This window comes from Hevea brasiliensis, chromosome 1, assembly GCF_030052815.1.
Source record: "Hevea brasiliensis isolate MT/VB/25A 57/8 chromosome 1, ASM3005281v1, whole genome shotgun sequence".
In the NCBI taxonomy this organism is placed as follows: domain Eukaryota; kingdom Viridiplantae; phylum Streptophyta; class Magnoliopsida; order Malpighiales; family Euphorbiaceae; genus Hevea; species Hevea brasiliensis.
The window spans coordinates 90,712,544-90,733,579 of NC_079493.1; the positions used below are offsets into that span (position 1 = coordinate 90,712,544).

The 21,036-nt window shown below is 31.0% G+C and overlaps 1 protein-coding gene across 2 annotated transcripts; it reads right to left on the reverse strand.

Moving 5' to 3' along the window:
* Positions 1-1,369: 1,369 nt before the first annotated feature.
* On the reverse strand, positions 1,370-19,682 carry LOC131179323 (exocyst complex component EXO84B-like). 2 transcript variants are annotated; one of them, XM_058145937.1, is made up of 9 exons: positions 19,425-19,682; positions 19,171-19,350; positions 13,906-14,299; positions 13,660-13,757; positions 10,322-11,369; positions 8,636-9,151; positions 7,230-7,418; positions 7,012-7,148; positions 1,370-1,763 (listed from the first exon to the last, which is right to left on the reverse strand). In XM_058145937.1, the coding sequence occupies exons 3-9, from the start codon at positions 14,047-14,049 to the stop codon at positions 1,601-1,603; spliced, it is 2,295 nt and encodes a 764-aa protein (XP_058001920.1). In that variant the 5' UTR covers positions 14,050-14,299; positions 19,171-19,350; positions 19,425-19,682; the 3' UTR covers positions 1,370-1,600. The 2 variants fall into 2 exon arrangements, with proteins under 2 accessions (XP_058001920.1, XP_058001917.1); XM_058145934.1 differs by having other exon boundaries at positions 13,906-14,304.
* Between the last annotated feature and the right edge of the window lie 1,354 nt (positions 19,683-21,036).

Sequence of the window (21,036 nt, forward strand, 5' to 3'; positions counted from 1 at the left end):
TTTTTTTTTAAAATTATCATACTATATAAATTCATTTTATTTATTAATTTTATTTATAATTTAAAAATAATACATTTAGACACTATTATTTTATAATTATGTTTTTATATTTTTTAATTTCTATTTATTATTTTCAATAATATATAAATGATATAACATAATAAATTGATAATTATATATCTATTTTAATAATAAAATAAATTATATAATAAATACCTTTATTAATTATTTTCCATATCAATAGCAACCATTAGACATTTTTACCAAACATTTGGAATTATTAACTACAATCAGTTCTCAGTTACCAGCTATAAATAACAGCCATTAATTATCAACTATATTCAACAGTTAAACCAAATAGGCCCTGCAGTTAATAAGATACATATTCAACCACATTTTTTTAATTTTACCAAATATCTTGATTTAGCTATTTATCAGCTATTAGCTGTATTCAACAGTTAAACCAAACACCTCCTTAAAAGCTGTGGAAAATACACGGATTGCGGGAGACATTGTCTAGATTTTTAGAGGATTTTCAACCAATAAATTTGATCAAAACAAGACTGAACCAAGACAAGAATAGGATTACGACTGACCATTTAACTCAAATCAAACTAAACCGAATAATCAAAATCGAATTATCATATGTTAGAAACCGAATCAAACTAAAATAAATGAAAAACCAAACCAAACCGCACTATTTTGATTTAGTTCGATTTTTGAGTTTTGATAATTTTTTTTTTAATTTAGAATTGATTTTCAAACTATTTGATCTATTTTTTATCTTGATTTAAACCTAATAACCATTAATCAATAAAATTAAATAATTTATATATATATAATTACATATAATTCATATATTTCCTATAAAAATAAATTAATTCGATTTAACTGATTTTTTTCCTTTAGAATCAAATCAAACCAAGTTAACCAAAATTCTTAAAATGCAAAATCAAACTGAATCAAATTATCATAAAAATCAAACTGAATTACTAAATTAAGATGGTTCAACTCGATTATTCGGTTCAAATCGAATAGTACTCACCTCTAAATAGGATCCCCTTGAATCACTGAATCAAAATCAGTCCAGACCAAACCACGGCCAAGTTTAGTGTCCACAAACTAAATCTAGTGGTAGGTACATATTTCAACCGAGGCAGAAACCCACTTAAAAAAGTTCTCCGCCCATTCTTTGTAAAAATAAAAAAAATAAGAAAAAAAAAACTACTGAATAAAGTGTAGAGAGAGAGAGAGAGAGAGAGAGAGAGAGAGAGGAAGGAGGCAGAAAATCAACGGATTAACATATCACACCTGCATTCACACTTGGATGAAATAAAGAAGATAAAGAAGAGCAACCAATATCAAGGAGTAAGTACAGAACCGAGTTCAGGATCAAATAAAAATAATCAGCATTTACAGACTCGAACAGAAACTCAACAACAAAAGATGCTTCAAAGAAAGATTTCATACGGTCCTAAAGCCTCAGAAAAGATGGATCACACACTAAAATTACAAAAGAATATTAAAGGAACAAGGGATCAATAAACCAAATCATATGAGCATATTCACATCCTAATTTACAAAGGGGAATGGACCTGCCTTAGGAACTTCCATGAGATCTGACAGATGAAATGGATTGAGCAGAGACAGAGGCAGTTGGGCTGTTAAGTTCCCGATCTCCGTCAATAGCTTTTGGTTTTCCACTTAATCTTTCCACTGCTTCTTGACAAATGTCATTAAACCAGTCATCTTCTGGCAGCAAACTGGCATCGAAAGCAAAACAAAGAAATAAAAATAATAATATAATAAAATTAGTCCCAGAAATGCAAGCTATTTTAAAATCACTTGGCTATGCAAATGGAAGGGAGAACACACGCTAGCTATTCAAATACCCACCACCACTGAATGAAAAGGATAAATGAGAAGGAACAAAGGTACGGGAGGGGAAGGAACCAGCCGCTCTCATTATCTCATCTAATTGGACATGTTATATTCCCACAGACAAATCCACCTCTCGCATCTGATTGGACCAATATATCTTCTTTTTCACCATCTCCTTTCATCATTTGCATGATTGCTTCTCCCTCTCACAAATCTCCCCAAGGTATCCAACATCTTTTTCCTCCTAGCTTGCCCAAAATACTTTCCTCATGTTTGTTCTAAAAACCATCCCCTCACAACCACACCACCAGCATTGTTAAAGGCAAGTGAGGCACCGAGGCAAGGCAACCCTCTAGCGCCTCACTTGGCTCCACCTGGTCTTGCTTCAATGAGGCGACTGCCCAGCAGACGAGGCACTGGGCATTTAGGCGATGAGGCGACACCTTATAGAAGATAGCAGTAACCTTTTTTTTTTCTTTCTTTTTTAATTGCTTTTACACACAAGTAAATAAAAATAAAAAAATAAAAAATAAAAAATAAAACAACCTAAGAGGACAGACCCATTTTGTCAGGCTACCAAAAACAAAAGCTCTCTCACTCACAGCAGCCGGCTCTCTCAAATCACAACAGGTATGTCTCTCATCTTCTTCTCCTCGTCTTTCATGTTTTTCTTCTTTCAAGTTTCAACACAGCCAAGTCTCATCCTCTTTTCTCTTCTTATACTCTGCTGTAGTTCAAAACAGAACCTCTGTTTTCCCCCCTTCTTTTTTTCTTTTCTCGTCTTTTTCTTCAAAACTGAACCTCTACTCTGCTCTCGTCTTTTTATTCTGCATTGTTTTATTTATTTTTTATTTTTTATTTTAACTGTTTCGTTTAGATATGATATATTTCTTGTTAATTTGTTGTTATATGGGTATTTTTAATTTTATTATTGTTACATGGGTATTGTTGTTTTTCCGTTATATGGGTGTTGTTTAATTTTTATTTTAATTGTTTTGTTAGATAAGTTTTTTGTTAATTTGTTGTTTCAGTTATATGGCTATTGTGATATGCAATTTGTTAGATGAAATAAGACATGGTGATACAATCATCTGTACAGAGATTTTAAAAAATCATATGCTGCCCCCTCAGTTTTCATTGTTTTCCTAAAAGTTTTGTTTCACTTTCTTTTCAGTGATTAGGGAAGTAGAGATTTCGTGCGTAAATGATACTCAAATTTCAGTTCTTGCTTTTTAGATTTTGTTGTTTCTCTTTATACATGTAGCATCCACTGTCAAAGGTTATTACAATTCTAACTAATCTTTTTCTAATTTTTCAACTCCATTTTCCAACCGAGTTACAGCCACTCACAATGATCCAACCCCATCACAACTACCATATACCAATACCTTCTAAACTTCATTTTGACATACATCATGCATCAAAACTCTTGGCCATTTAGCAAAATCAGGTGGTTTTGTTCGTCCACTCTCTTCACTGCCACCAAATATTGTCTAAATTAAATGCCCCGCAGATATCAGAACATAACTTTGAAGGTGGCGATAATAGTGATAAGGTGGGTAGTCATAGACAAATCGAAAATGTAGTTGAAGAGCAAAAATTGAATCAAATTTCCAACCTTAGGCAATTTGGATAAAATTGTCAAAATTAAAGGTTTTGAAAATTTTGGCTTTTTTTTAATCATTAATCTATTATAGAATTGTTAATTTTTTTTTTCTATCATTTTTTTTCATAAATTTTGATGTTGGAACATTTCTAAGTTATTTACTTATTTAACCTAATGGGTTATCATTTAATATTTGCAAGACATAAAATTTTTGTATGTTGAATGAAGCAATTATGCATAGAACTGACAATGAAAAAAACAAGGGTTTACTTGATTTATCTGTAACACAAGATCACGAGCGAAGAAGAAGAGGAGCGTGGACTAGTTGGCTAGAGTGAGTGATCCTTCGGAGAAAAGCAAAGCATGAATCTGTGTGCTTTTTTCTAGAAATAATTAATGGAGGAAGATAAAGATACGAAGGTGGGAGGAGAGAGGAAAGAGAGAAAAGAAGGAAAAGGAAGAGAGACAAAATAAATTCAAGAAAATTAAAATATATATATATATATATATATATATATATATATATATATATATATATATATATATATGTGGATGCGTGCGTGTGTGTGTGTGTGTGTGTGTGTGTGTGTGTAAAATATGATGTTCCATATCAGCATCTCACCAGAAAATCAATCAGATTTTAACAAGGGCTTTAGTGATAATCAAAATCTAAGGAGCTGTCATGCAAATTGATTTTTAGGAATACTATTGTTACAACATTCGTAGTTTTGGGGCAATTGCTGAAATTTACCCTAGAACCTGCATTTCATTTATTTTCATCTTCTTTTATTGGTCTACACATAAAATGTAGCTATTCATTTTTTTTTTTCATCTCCAGACATAAGAATTAAGATTTTTGCATCAATTTCTTAAGACTTAAAAAAAAAAAAAAAAAGTAGACCAATGTCTTGACATAATCTAACATTAAACTCTTTTTCAAAACTGTATGAACCAAACTCATTTGTTGTGTTGAGAAGAGAGAGATACAAGGACCAAAGTTGGGTGGATTGGGTGTAATGCATTGAGAGTGGCAGGACGGAGAGAGGAAACAAAGAGAAAGGGGGGAGGGGAGAGAATAGATAGAAGACAGGAAACTAACAGCATTTGTTGTTTGTAAAGAGAGCAACATACATCAACCACAGTTGGGTGGACTGTATTGACTGGTATACGCGCGCGCGCGCACACACACACACACACACGCTAACAGCACACAAAATAAAAAAAACTGCACCACATCAAAGAAATTTCACTTTCTCCCTATCACAATCCTAAAGTGAATCAACAAAGATTCTCCTAAATGACTAGAAAAACCCACTGATTACCAACACAAAGAAAAAGTCTATTCACATATTGCATACCATGGAACTGAAAATAATGTTCATTTGTAGAGAATTAGAGATGTTTTCCAGACAAGTTTTATGGAGTACAGAAATAGAATTTCACATTCAAATTAGATAGTTTTTTCAATGGAAATTAGAAACCAATTTTCCCTATAATTCTAAATTTAGAGGACGTCTGGAAATCAAGCCGCGAATGTTTTCTATCATTTTTTTCAATAAGAATTAGAGTGTTTTTCTAAGTGGAAAGCATGGAGCTCTATTTATTTTAATAATAAGGATGTCAAGAGCAGGGGTTTTGAATCCTGACTTAACCCATTTTTCTTTTAAACCTATTTATTTTAACATCCCTTATCAGTTAACAGGTATATCCCTTTCATGACCATAATTGCATCCCTCAATATTTGCAGTCATGTTATTTAAAAATCATTAACCATTTCCATGCTAATCCCATCACAGGCACCCAGTCACCAATCATTGGTTTGTGATCAATGATGATTATTCTTTTGAGTTCAAGGAAAAAAGCATAGGTTGATTTTTTATTTACAGGTTAAAAAAAAAAAAATAATAATTCCCCTATAAACAGGTTAAACAATGGTAGTTATAAATGTGGAGAATTTTCTAGGACCATAGTTTAATCTACGTATATGCTTCATATATGCTTGATTTTATATCATGAAACATCTGAAAATAATTTTCTTGAAATCATTAATTAATTTTAATCACATGTTGATGTCTTAACTTGAAAGTTGAAACATATTCAGATGAATGCTTGGATCATGGAAGGCCTATCTTATGTGAATTAAAGTATTTCTAGTAGGAACCTCTTTTTTTGGTTATTTACTTTGCACAATTTGTGATTATCATCTATTTATTTTCAACTCTGTTTTCTTTCCATGAAGAAAATAGAAGAAACTATCATATTATTAATTGCAAATATGATCCCATAAAGGAGCTGCAAGTATAATATGAGAAAGATTATGAAGATCTTTGTCATGTATAATGGCTAATTATGCAGCTTTGTAGTGAGAGAGGAAAATTCTTCAACATGAACTTGTAGATTTACACTTAAAAGTGTTAGTCGATTTCTACCTCTCATATAGATATTTGGAGGATGCTGCTACTTTTTCATATCTTTCAATCATGAAGTCAATTCAAACTTCAATGAACTATTAATTAAAATTTAAGTTAAAGAATCCATATATGTAACATGATTTTAAATAACAGCCATTACATAACGTAATAGCCGTTATTTACAAGTTTTAGAGGGACCATTACCCGTTAGGCTGTTATTTAAAGGCATATCTTGATTTGCAAGGGTAACAGCCGTTACCACTGTTACGTAATGGCAACAGCAGTTATTTACCGTTAAGCAACAGTAATGGCTGTTACCCCAATAATACTTTCTAATTTGAACTATTTTTTAGAATTAATTTTACCAAAATACATTATTAATTACAAAATAACATCTAGTTTGATATATTTATGCTTATTATATAGTTGTGTATCTTAATTTTACTTGTATCTATCAATATCTACTCATTTCATAAACTTTGCAAATTTTTCAAAAAAATTTGCGTACCATTACAGCCTATTTCCCTTACGTGCTTTAAAACCATGATATGTAAGCTAAAAGTATAGGAAACTTAATTAAACAGTAGGAAATTAATTAAAATTTTGCCAGTATTAATTTTAATTATTAATTTTGTGAACTTTATTAAATAATATTTTGTATTATGATGAGTAAGCTAAAAATATCCATATAATTTGTTGTGTGGTATTTTGTATAATACAGCATTGTAGTGTATTTTGCATTCATACTTTTACCTTAAACAGCATTTTGTCTTATAAAAAAGTTGCATTGGTAACTGCCATTATCATGCCATTACCAATACGGTTGTGTGGTATTTTGTATAATACAGCATTGTAGTGTATTTTGCATTCATACTTTTACCTTAAACAGCATTTTGTCTTATAAAAAAGTTGCATTGGTAACGGCCATTATCATGCCATTACCAATACGATAATGGCTGTGATGCTCTTTTTTGGCAGCCTTTTTAGAAAATAGAATATTTCAGGATTTTTACTGAATTTTCAGTAGCATATCTTCATCCTTTTATAATGACATCGGTGACATTAGATAAAGTTCATCAAAATTGAAACCCAAAAAAGAAACTACTTGTTTACCTGTCTGGATCCATTCCTGTAGCAGAAAATGCTGCCACAGCCTTAGAAATGATCTCATTGACAACTCGATGCAAATTCCTTGACAAGTATCGTCCTTGGGAAGCAAAGCACATCACAAACTTCATATCCAAATAAAACTGCACATCAACAAGCAACGCTGCATGTTAACAACCCATTACAACAATATAAAACAGGCGAAAGAAGCCAGCTTTACATACCTGTTGAAGACCAAGAGGACCCAAAGGCCTTGGGCCTTCTTCAATATCATCCCAAAAGCTTTGATCTTCTGAAAGCCATAATATAACTGTTTCTGTAAGCCTCATCAATAGCAATGTAGCAAATCTTTCCCTTCCTACAAACATATCTGCTGCTATGCTAGCCATTCGGTTCAGTTTTAGAAAAAGTTCCTACATTGTATCATGATAACAGGAACCCATAAGAACTCATATCAATAGATTAGATAATATATATGATGCAATACAGTGAGACTAGATATTAAAAATAGTTCATTGTCCTTATATTCAGAAATAATTAACCATTCAAAAGCACTCACAAATCACAGAGCTTTTCCTCGGCAGCACAAGTTTCAGTCTCATATTTCCACACGCCAAATGCAAGTCGATAGAGAATTTAACCAATTTACAATTTCTTTCAATCCAGATAAGTCCCCAAAACAGCCTCCAATTAATATGAATCACATAAAATTTTCTCAACCAAACATTTTAACTGGTCAATGATATGATGTAGGAATGGCAATGTGGCAGAGGAGGTTTTGGCATTCCCATTTCCTTCCAATTAAGCATCAGAACAGGGGCAGTTATCCTTGTATTCGTTTTTATAATTTATAAATGACTAAAGAACTTATTTTTTAATATATTAAATCAAATACTGTAGCATATACGTTAACTTTTGCATACTATTAATTAATAGAGTAAAGAAGAATAATATCAAGTAATAAATTATACATTTTCAGGAAAATATAAGAAATAAATTTACTTTCAGAAAATAATTTTTTTACATATTTATATAAGTTAAAAATTATTAAGATACTTTTTTTTTTTTTTTGAAATTAGGGAAAAATTGGGGCAGGGTAGGCATTCCCCATTGTGTTTGAAGTGGGATACTGTTTTCCCATTGTGGAGGAGTCAAGTTATCATCTCTAACTATAAAGTCACCTAAACTAATCTACCAAAAATAGTTATGCCATAACTGTTAAATTCAATTCTTCCACCAAATTGCAGGTCCCAAAGAGTCCTCAAACTTTTAATGAAAAGTATAAATGACAGTGTCACATGCCCAGACGTGTGAGAGACATGTGAGACGCACACATAAAATGTAGTAAACCAAGTGCCAATATGATAAGCTCACAATTGAAGTCAAGGTAACCAACATGAAAAAGCAACAGAAAATTGTTCTAGTTTCTCTTGCTCCAATAAATTTTTAGTTATCTTTGTATTGATAACATCATATGAAACTTGAGCATAGTATATTTTAAATTGGCATATATCAATCAAACTGCAACCAAAAAAAAATACAAAAATCATCCTGACTAGCATAGCAATAAATGCAACATGCAAACCCTTCTTTAACACCCCTCTCACACTCCCAAAAAAATAATAAGTACCTGGAATATTGGAGATGGAAACCATTCCACCTCATCTGCACTTCCATCCATGTTTATGTACATTTCTGCACTAAGGTGACTATCACCATCTTCTGAAAAAATGAGATCAAGTGCATGTTGGCGACAAAAAGTATCTTTTAATCTATCAACTGAACTCACAAGCCGTTTCCTCCATTCTCGCTGCTCAGGATGGCGATTTTGCCTATCCGAAGTCCTCCTACGGGGATCATCCTTGTAATTCGCTTGGTGCAGAGGAGAGAGCTTCATGGCAGCCCGTGGGAGCAGTTCATCAGCCAATAATGATGCATTGGCTAGCAATGCAATCTGCTGGGCTTCAGTTTCAGCCATCCGTACAATTTTATTACCTGAACCCTCAAAGTTTGCTTCTTCTTCTATTGAACCTGGTAATGCTTTTATCAGCATGTTCACATATGAATTAAATACTTGAAACAAGCCTTCCAGTGATTGACTTCCCAGCTGCATGCTTAAAAGTGGTCCAACATCCTCAAAGAAGTCCTAAAGAGCAAGTGAAACAATGTCACAAATGAAGGAACAATCAAAGAAGAAATATAAAAAATAATCAGTAATCACAGCTAACACAAGGAACATATGCACCAATGGTTAAGGAAAGCATTAATAATTCAAAAGCACTTTAGAGATGCAACAAGTTGATGAAGCAGCTCCACTCAATTGAAAGATCAAATTAAAGTGAATAATCCAGCAGTAAGCATATAGGGGGAAAATAATAATAATAATAATAATAATAATAATAATAATAATAATAATAATAATACATAATCTATTATTATATAATAAAGCAAGAGCATTCAATTGCAATTAGATATTGTATTACCATAAAATTGCTGAAGCGGGAACATTGTTGATTGTAGTGAATGCACAAGTGTCCATTACTAAGTTACTCAATAAAAGGTTAATTAGATACCTATTTTAAATCTGTTCCATGGGTTCTCTATTATTCTACATTTATTTTAGTTAAATATATCTCACTATGAATATTTATAACATCCATTATGTTTTCAACAAATACAAAAGTATGCCATCCATTCATAATTTTATAGTGTTCTAACCATATGTTTGACTACGCCATATTCATTCCCAAACTATAAACACTATACTATTATTTATGCTCAAGTATTATTTTCATGATGGTTATCCCATGATAAATTTCACATAATTTCAAATGATATTTTCACTTAGAGTTAGACCCACAGATAAAATCCAAGTCAACAAATATGCTGTAAAAGGAACAAAATTTTCAAGGTCAAAAGACCATTGAACCATCAAGCAGCAACCAAACAATTAAAAGACTAAATTGCCAGTCAAAAACTAAAGTTAGAGTAAATATCTAACTTTTTGTTGTCCATTTAAAAAAGCAATATGCAAAATAAATATCATCCGAACCAATTTTCAACCCATGAGAGGGAAAAAAAAGTCAGGTTTAAAGTTTCAAAATATGACTTAATAAATTGCAGAAGTATCAGTGATCAGAAAGTAAGGGATAAAACAATCTTGCGGTGATATTTTCCACAAATTGAAACACATTCAGTATGTCTTCAAGCAAGAATGATATACCAAGCAATTAAAGCAAAAATGACAATAAGGGGGAAAAGAAGGGAGAGAAACAAAGTTCAATTCATTAGAAATAATGTGGGAAAGATTGTTCACCTGGACCATCAAATTGAACCGATGGGCACTGCTTGTAAGTTTATGCTGAAATGCAGCCGTGTTACCAAGAGATGCAACAGAAGACCTACCAGACTGTTTTGGAGGGTAAGTAAGTATCCAATCATCAGCAGCAGCCAAAGCAGCAGTGCTCTCTTCAATTCGTTTAAGATTTGCATCTAATGCTTGCTCAACACTAGGTCTAAATAGTTTTAAGAGCACAGGACAAAGTGCCAAGCCACGAGCTTCCAACAAAGAACAATGACCTAAGGCTATTTGAACACACTCTGCAGCAGCTCTTAAACCTCCAGCAGCGGCTGAGGATGTTAATGCATGTCTTTTAACTAGAACAGCAAAGGCCTCTATTTGCTTTGTAGCCCACATTACAAGCTCAGAAGTATAAGCTGGTTCCTTGCCAAAAATAGACAAAGAATCACTAGCAGCTTGAGCTATAGCAGAGAACACTAACTGTGAAAGTGCAGCAGTATATGCCCCTCCATACGAGGTGCTCGATGGGCGAAGGCTTTGCATGTTGCACTGATATCTCTGGAAATGAGCATTGAGTAGTAAATTATGAGCACGAGGACCATCCCCCAGCTTTTTAAGAGCTGATATAGCTGCACGAAGTTCGCTTCCACGGGTAGAAGGTTGACAAGCAGCTTCAGCAAGCTGATCAGCTAACTTTTGCCGGCGCTCCATAAGAGCCGTCTGCAATGACCCAAGTATATCAGGACTCAATGATTTTGTTTCTTTTGCTTCAGATGCTACATGTTCTCCTTCATCAAGGGCTGCTATGGCTTCATCCACTCTCCTTTCGGCTAACAAAACATCAAGGAGATCAGGGAATTCAACTGACCACTTCTCCAAGTCAGAAGGTTCTCGATGTTCAGTATTTAACAAGCCATTTATTGCAGAGGCTTCCGAAGCTTTGGTAGATATTGAATCAATATGAACACCCTCCGCTAAACTGTGAATTAAAGTAGCCTGAGTAGATAGCAGATTTCTGATGGATGAAAGCTCCCCCTCTAAATCTGATATCTCTTTTGAAGTGCTTTAAGCAAGAAATAAAGATCATTCAAATTCCAAAATAATCAATAAACAAGGTATTTTAAAGAAAGAAAAAAAGTGTTCTATAGCCTGAACATCTAGACTGATTCACAGTGGCATCAAGGTACCATTTGGTTCAAGTGAAGTGGGGCAAGCAGGGAGCAGTTTCAGATACCAGTATTTGTTTTACACAGGAATCACACTTCAAATAATCCCATATTTTAAAAGGGAATATAATTACTAAATTTATTTGGTTCACAAAATATTGCTTGCCTGTCAAAATAACATTCCCAATAAAGTGATCTCAAACTACCAAAAGTGCATTGCTATTGTGTTTGGTTTATAACATTCATGTGTTTTCTGGTTTTGTAATCATGAAAATATTTTGACAATATTACAATTATACCCTTATATTTAACAGTTATTATTTAATATTATCATGTCACTCTGGACTACTTTACCAAAAATATATTCTTTACAATAAAATGAAGGCCTATATTTATATCCTTAAATATTAAGGGCAAAGTAAAACAAATCCAAAATTTTACATTTTTTTTCAATTATAGCCACCTTTTTTTAAAATCGTCAACAGGATTTATGAACTTCAGAGTTTGTAATGATTTTATGATGTAGGCAATTCCCAATTTCTCTAACTACAGTGTGTCCTATTGATATGGCATTGCGATGTAGCTTAATTTAATAATCTTTTAATGCTAATTGGGACAAGATCTGGCTGATTGGGAATGAAAAAATATATAATTTTCTCAATATTTTGAAACATTGACATAGAAAGAATGGTTAGGAAACTTGCCCACTTCTCTAACTACAGTGTGTCCTATTGATATGGCATTGAAATGTAGCTTAATTGAATAATTTTTTAATGCCAACTGGGACAACATCTGGCTGATTGGGAATGAAAAACATATAATTTTCTCAATAATTTGAAACATTGACATAGGAAGAATGGTTAGGAAACTTTACCTGCGTACAAGAGAGTGCAAAGCAGAAAAAAAATAAGGAGATAAGGAATACAAGCTACAAACAATGATAGATGGGGAAGAAGAAAGCATTATAGCTGATAAGAGCTTGAAGAATCAAGCATGAGAGAATAGGAGAATTATTATCCTGGTTAAATTACTTCTTGGATGAGAGACGATAAATGTTATTAGCACTTAAACCCACAAGTTGGTTTGGAAGCTTGGACTAGGGCAGTAAGCAAATATTCTAGAAAGATATCGATGAACTCGTAAAGAGGATATGTAATTACAAAATTACTTTTATTCTAGGTGATCTAAATGAGCATGTGAGAAGCAATAAGAAAGAATATGAGAGAGCACATGAAGTTTATGGTTCTAGGAGCAGAAAGACCAAAGAAAAACATTTTAGAGTTGCTTTGGCTTATGATCAAGTCCTAGGAAACAACTGTTGCGTAAAAAAGGTACAACCTAATTTCCTTTTAAAGTGGCTAAACAGTAGTCAAATACATTGCTCACAAGTCACAAGAACAACTAATCAAGCTTTATATAAGAACTAAAAGTCATAAAAGAGAGGCACTTGCCACTCAACACAAGCTGGTAGTCTCGAAATATGAATATTGAAAGATGAAGAAGTCATCATCGAAGTACTTTACACTAAGGACAAGGTATGGAATTTAAAAGGGGGAAAAAAGCAACACTCATAAAGTGAGCTCTTCAAGCATGAAACATGGAACGTTGACATGAAGGAAAGTACCATGTAGAGTGAGATGATGTCTAAGATTGAAAAAGCATGTAATTTTTTGGATTTTTTCAGTCACTTGTCCAGAAAATAATTTTTAATTGGTAAAGGAAAAAATGTCTTAATTATTAATGATAATAAGAGAATTTTTTTTTATTTTAATCATCATAATAATTGAGGCATGATTGTCAATATAGTTTTTCTCATATTCTTGGGAATGCGAGGTTCCCCTCCTTTAGTTTGGGAATCAAATTTTACTAAGCAATGACAATATTCATGTTTCAAAATATTTCTTTTCTTAACATTATTTGCTCATAAAGATTAGTCAAAAATATATGAGCACAGTGGATTTCGTGTTATTGCATTAAAATATGGCTCCATATCCTAGAAATCAAAGATACAACAAAATGCAACAAACAAAAATATAGTTAGCAAATGTATTTAATAGATATACAAACTACAAAGCCAAAAGTTCATTTATAAATTTGAGATTAATTTCAAAAAAATGTTGCACATTTGCAATAAAAATGAGATGTAGTGATGACTGCCATCACCAAAATAATTCAATAAGAACTTACCGAATGAAAGCTGCATAATTTGCATAGACACTCTTACGCATTTCTTCAGCTGAAGCTTTCTTCAAATCCAAAAGATATGAGCATAATTGTCTTATTTCCTGTAACCAGAAGTAAAAGTTTATCATAATTTGCAGTGACTCAAATACAAAGTTCAAAATAAAAATTAAAGGTTCCTCATCCCCAACAACAAAATTTCAGCAAACTGATATGAAGAATTCAATCAAATACAAAACAGAATATATTGACCTTGTCATTGAGAGAGCATTTAGACTGAACATAAGCATTGGCATCAAACTTATCGGACTTGAATACATTCAGACCTTCTTCAAGCTTCGTCCCATTCTCCTTCACCGGCGTTCCTCTGGAGCGACCAGGTTTCACTGTAGCCATAGAATTGTTCTTCTAACAACAAAATCAGATAAACTCCTTTGAATTAGTGATTTCAACTTTAACAGAGATCTAATCTCAAGCAGGTCAAGGAGAGTTGGCGAACAGAACAATGATTTCTTTCGGAAAGAAGAGAGAGGGGTGCTTTTTCCCTTTCTCTTCTCTATCAACCAAATATTTTTTTTTCTTTGTCAAAAATTTGAGCAGTATCACTCGTCACTCGTGGGACAGCAACTCAAGTCTTGCAAATGAACTTCACTGTGGTAAAAAAGTTAAGAATAAAATCTATTACAATATATAACAATCAAAGCAGGAAAGAACATTGTTTCAACAAATGGCTTGATAGACAAAAATAAAAAGATCTAAATATTTAGGATTTTGATCAATGATTTGTATCTGCAGGAGATCTAAGAAAGATCTTTAAGAGATTTAGTAAGATCTCTTAAAATCTGTGTGATTTATAGAAGTAAAATGACATTACAAAAAAAAAATGTCAATCTCTTATCTTTGCATTTTTGCCTACAGAATTTCATCTTTGTATTTGCAACAAACAAAAAAAAAAGGCAAGGAAGCAATGCAACTGCAGGAGGTAATTGTCAACATGGTTCCAATTAGTTTCTATCTAGACAATCTTTATTTCTAACAATTTTATCTAAAGAAAAAAAAAAGTGAAATTGCTACAAGAGGTAATACTCAAAATTCTTTAATTTGCATTCTCTTTTTTATATATGTTTATCAAAAAAGTTGAATTAGGTTGTTGGTTCCTTTTGTCATGTGGCTGAACAGTTATGGGATGCACGAAATATTGAAAGGCAAATCGAATTTAAATATGAAGTTGAATGACCTATAGTTGCCTATCATAAACCGTTACAGCCTAGCAAAAGCTCAGCAAAATCAACAAAGATAATACTGCAGACACTTAACGAAAAAAACATATAAAAGTTCAAAACCTTTGAATGAATATTCTTTTTCACCAAATTAACAACAAACAAAGATGATTACCTGGTCCACTTCCCCTAATAATAATGTAATTTTATAAGTTTGAGGTAACCATTATTACGTTATACTAAAATCCATGACACTTTCACTGTTCCTAAGGAACAGTAGAAAAGACATCTTTATCCCTCATCTTTTATTTTACCTGCTGGTTGCTACATGAAAAAATCTTGAGGAAGAATTTGGTGCAGCTAGCTAGGTTTTGTTATCAAAGGCATTTTACAGTTTTTTTTTTTTTTCACTTTTTAAATTTATTTAATATTTATAAAAAATATAATTTAAATAAAATTTAATTAAATTATAAATTGAATAGTGAAAGTACTATTTTAGTCTTTAGCCTTTTTGTTTTAATTTTAAATTTTTTCCCTTTTGCTTTTTTTATATAATTAAATTTATTCAACATTCACATAAAAAATATTATTTAAATTTTTTCAAATAATTCAAAAAATATAATTACATGTAAAAGATATTTTTATTTTTTCATAAATAAATAATTTAAAAAATGAAATTATAAAAATACAACAATGATAATAAATTAAAAATAATTTAGACTAATGTCATTTAAAAAATACTGCAAATTATATATATATAAAAGTATTAGGCAATCAATCCTAGCTATTTATATATATCAAAACACAATTTTATGTTATTATTTGAAGAAACAACAGTATAGTAAAATTTTCATTAAGTGTTTTTTCTTCTTACTTTAATTGGTTAAATCCTACCAATTTCTACCTTTATATTTTTTCAATATTTAATTTTAAAATTTTATTTTATTTTATTTTAATTATTTTTAAATTTTAAATAATTATATTTATCCTAATCATTATAGATTATTTCTAAAGAAAAAATATACTAAATAACAATCATACTATAATTATAATGAATATATGAATTAAGACAATACTTTAACTTATTAATTCATAAAATCATATTATAATTTTTTAGGCTAAAATATTTATGGATATATTTTACTCATGTGAAAAATGGAAATAGTTAAATAATTTTTTAAAATAAATTATAAATAATAATTTTATTTAATATATATGAACATATAAATTTTCATTCTTACGGCAGCATCACACAGCTATTTTATACCTTGTTAACAACTAAAATTCACCATTTTAGCACACTTTTGCTCATTAAATAAGTGGACTATAGCATGTGAACTTAATCACATAACAAGTACACATGGACTATCACAAGTTCCTAAGATTAAAAGGAAAAAATATTATAATTAACACAATCTTTTCAATTCTGTGGAAAATAAATGTTGTTGGGTTCAAAAAAAAACTAACAGTAAACAAAGTGTCTGTTCGGCAATTATTATTTGTGCTACCTACTACTGTGAGAAGCACTAGTTTAGAGGCCATTAAAATTTGTTTTTAAGTTAAATTTGGCAAATTTTAAGCACAAAGACTCCAAAATAGCTAATCAACTTTTTCAAACAGCATCTACGAGGGTGTTTTTCCAAAAAGTTTGAACCTCAATTTCAAGCAGCTCTAAATAATTTGAAAATTATCATTCAAAAGAAAAAACATATTGAAAAATGTCATGACTAAGGATAGCCTACCCAGAAGGAGATACTCATCAAGAAAGGAGAATCAATTGCTCAGCTAGAATTTAGTTGCTTGTCAATTGCTTAGGGTGTATTTGGTTACATTGTAGCTTTCTTGTTTTTGGTTTAACAAAAACAACAAACTGTTTCCTACTTTTTTTTTTTTTAAGAAAACCACTGCAAATCTTCTCTTTCCTCCATTCTTGTTTATTCTGCTTGCCTTCTATCTACTGACATTAAATCAACACCTTATCATTTTTTATTCATTTTTTAACCTCTTTCACTTCATCTTTTCACAACAAATTAAAGCCACTCAAAACTAAAAAATAAAAATTAATCCAACTATTTCCCAAAATGTTCAGACGTCATGAATCAAATGCTCCAGTATGGAAATGAGATAAATTAGTGTTGGAAGGAAAGAGACGAGAAAGGATGAGACCAAAAATGACATTTAAGGAAATAGTATCAAAGGAATTACATCTTTTAAATATTGATGCGAAATTGATCTCAAACAGAGTTGAATGGCAAAAACAGCCGATCTCTACTAGTTTGGGATTAAAGCTTAGTTATTGTTGTATTGCCCAAACTATTCTACCACCAATATCTTATTTTTGCATCATAACCATCAAGTTTTATGAGATTAAAGAGAAACCCAACAATTTCATGTTTCTCATGATCATCTAGCCCTAAATTCATGATTTTTATATCACCCAAAGCCATGACAACAGAGCCAAGTTTTAAGCAAACAAAGAATAATTAAAGGATCAAGTTCTAAATCTAGTGGATAAGAGATTATTGATGTGGATGACACTAAAGTGAAAGGAGCAAGGAGGAGATTAACGAGAAACAATCAAAAGGGAGGGTGGAGATTGTTGAGAGAGAAGAGAGTATTAAGTAGAATGACGCTTGTATTTTGACAGTAGCGTCAATAATATGAAAACCACAATTCATGGTTTCCTCTTTATCAATTTGCGTTTTGTGAAACATTGCAAGATATGCGGTTAAAGAATAAACACAGCACATCTTGCCGAACACATTGCACGTTGATTTTCCTTAAAAAATAAAATAAAATAAAATAGAAATCTGAAAATGCCAATGATAATGAACCTGCCCTTAGTTGAATCCATTTAGAAGTTACAGGTGATTGTATGAAGCACATGAATTGCACTGCCATCATGGAATCAACTAAAAAAGAATTTCACCCTCTTCTCTCCCCTCTCTTTATCTCTATTTCCCCTTCTCCTTCTCCGCTGTTTCTTCTCTTTTAACTCCTTTCTTTATAATTAAGCCACCAAAATCTTGGGGCAATAGTTGGCATCATAGCAGGATGGATCAATAGGAATTCTGTTTCTTGTTCTCCCTTTCTTCCTCATTTGTATCTCTCTTCTTTACATTTCCTTTCTTCTTCTTTCTCTGCCTCTCTCTCCATTTCTCATTCTTTCTCTTCTCAATTTTGTTCTTTCTTCTCTTACTTTCTATTCTATCAACAATGGAAGGTGAAGCAAGAATCAAGGCTCTTGAGGATTGATTCCAAGGTTTGGAGCAGAAATTCAAACTTTAGTAGAAAACAATCTATCACGGGTTTGAAGAAAAAGAAATGAAATTTCAACAAATTCTAGAAAATCAAAGAAAAATTCAACAAAAGATGAAGGAAGATCAAAGAAAGTTATTTGATGAAATCAAGCATAGGTTAGCGAAATTATTTGGAGCTCGGATCCAAGAATGGGTACTGGCAATTCTCATGAAGAGGAATGTTCCAAAATTGCTGCAAGCAACAATAGTGAATCAAGAACACTAATTGAAGGTGTGAAGCTTGTTGATATGCAAAAGGAAGCAAACATAATGAACTCAAATTCACAACCTGACTTTTTAATTTTCTCAAAACCAAACAGGAAAAGAGAACATTGAATAGCAAAATAATGAGAGATAAAACAGAAAACTAAAAGAACAGAAAAAAAAAAAAAGGCATCATTACACTGAAACCAATAACAAAATTATTTCAAAAAAGAGTTAAACAGAGATGTTTGATCATTAAAAAAAAAATGCTAAAACAGATGAAAAAAGAGGGATTTTTTCTTCTTACGTTATATATATACACACGCACAAATAATGATACCACTAAAGCTCCAAAAGTGAAATTCCATTTCCAAAAAAGATTTCCACAAATTATTGTCATGGATATCATTTTCTAGCAAGCCTAACAGAAATCTTAGTTCATGAAGCACATCCTAACAGAGAGATCTCCACACATTAAAACTTTATTTGCAGCAATAATTTCTACCAAACTCTCCATCGCATCCTCAATCCTATTGCTATTAGTTCATGAAGCACATCGTAACAGAAATATTAAGTGATAGCCGAATACCAATTACATGCAACCCAAAATTTTGGACAATAATCACAATTCCCACATAACAGAACCAGCTTGAAAACTTCAATGATTTAAAATTTTTCAGTCCCTTCTTCTTGAACATGTCAAGTTAAGAATTCAAAAAAAATTGAAAAACCTGAAATCTGTAACTGAAAAACGAATATATAATTAAAAGCAAAAAAGAAGAACGATGACGAACCTGGAAGTGGCTGATTCTCCGAGGGAGATGAAGGGTATCGATGGGAACAAAGAACAAAAGAGCGAGTTGAAAGATCGTCGTGAGTTGAGAGAAGACAAACTTGAAAACAGCGCCAGTGCAGTTAGATCGGCGGTCGCCTTCTTGATCTTTAATGAGAGTCCGTTCGAGAGGGTGGGGGAACTATAAGCAGCCGAGTCAGACCGAGAAACAAGTGAGAGGAAGTAACAAAAAAATTGAGGGAAAAATCTGCAGACCTGAAATCAATGTGCCTAAGGTTTGTTAGGACATTGGCACTGATCGTCCGGCAGCTCAAAGCCGTCGACGGTGGATGAGGAAGGAGATGTGTACGCAGTCAGAAAGAGGATGGGGCGGCTGCTAGGCAAAAAGAACTGGTGTTACAGCCTGTTTGCGGTTGGGTTTCGTTTAGGCCAGCGTTACCTAAATCGCACCTACCAGCGCACCACATTTTCATCCTTCGCATCCCTACGCGTCTGAATTGAAAATTCTACAAGCTATGTTTTGCTGCGTTTGGATTCTAAAATTTAGATTTAAAATTTAAATTTTAAACATTTAATTTAAAAGGCATCATAAAAATAGTAAAATAGATTTAAAATAATAAGAGTTATTTTAAATCTTTAATTTTTAACCTATGATAAAAGCAAAGGATTTCAACTAAGTTTAAATACATTGTAATTTAGAATATTCACAAAAAAATGTTATATAATCCAAATCTAAATTCATAGAATCAAATTTCTCCATCCAAGAGCAAAAAATTATATTTAATTTAACTCAACTTCATAAAATTTTATGAGAGAATGTTTTATTAAACTAGTTCTTTCACACGTTATAATGTTTGTTATATATGCTCGTAATTTAAATAACATTAAAATTTATTTATTTCATATAATTATTTTTTATTCTTTTAATTTCAATATTTTTAATGTAATTTTTAAAATTTATATCAATTTTACTCATTTAACAAAATGATCAAGTTATAATAATGTCTTATTATTTTTTTAATATTTTATTAATTTAAACAATAAAAAAGTGCTTTTTTTACTCTTATAAATTTTTTTTTATTTTCCCTTTCATGAATTATTTTCTCTCTCATATCTCTTCAGCTCCATTTTAAAATTATTTTTTTAACTTTTAAATATTATTTTATTAAAAAATAATAAAAGTGTAAATAAAAAATATTTTTAACTTTTGTTTTATTAAATTAGGTTTAAATGAATGAAATTGAACATGTTTAATATAAATTTTTAAAATTATGATAAAATTGTGAAAGTAAAATAATATAATCTCTTTTTCATCTAAAAAAAAGTTATTTCCAATTAGTTTATGCAATATATTTATTTTAGTCCACCTTCATATTAATTATATTTGATCAAAACTTTAAGATATACTATCTTCTATATGTTAAACCAATTAATTAATTAAATTTATCATTATATGCCATCAAAATATAGCAAATTGAAAATCCAAATACAATTTTACTACCTTTTATCGAAATTGCCTAAATACAATATAAATTAAAAAATTGAAATATGAACATTTTATTAACTTATTTTTATAATTTAAAAGTGACAAAAAAAAATGCATCGAAGTCATTCATTTAAATTTTTATAATTATATATATTTTTAATATATTAATTTTATATTATTATGTTTTCATGTATATTGATAAAATTCTATTTAGTTTAAGATATATTAAGAAATTATGAAAGATCAAAAGAGAAAAAAATTATCTCCAAAAAAAAATTTTTTTTTTTAATTTGATGTGTTCACTAAAAAGTCATATAATATTTGTATCTTATATTAATAATTTTCTGTTTTAAAATATATTTATATTATTTATTATGTCAA

Excerpts from the sequence above, each read along its gene's own strand:
- LOC131179323 (XM_058145937.1), bottom strand. The coding sequence starts at position 14,049 with ATGGCTACAGTGAAACCTGGTCGCTCCAGAGGAACGCCGGTGAAGGAG. Across the intron at positions 13,758-13,905 it reads AATGCTCTCTCAATGACAAG|GAAATAAGACAATTATGCTC; the intron begins GTCAATATATTC and ends TTCTGGTTACAG. Across the intron at positions 11,370-13,659 it reads AATTATGCAGCTTTCATTCG|CACTTCAAAAGAGATATCAG; the intron begins GTAAGTTCTTAT and ends TCTTGCTTAAAG.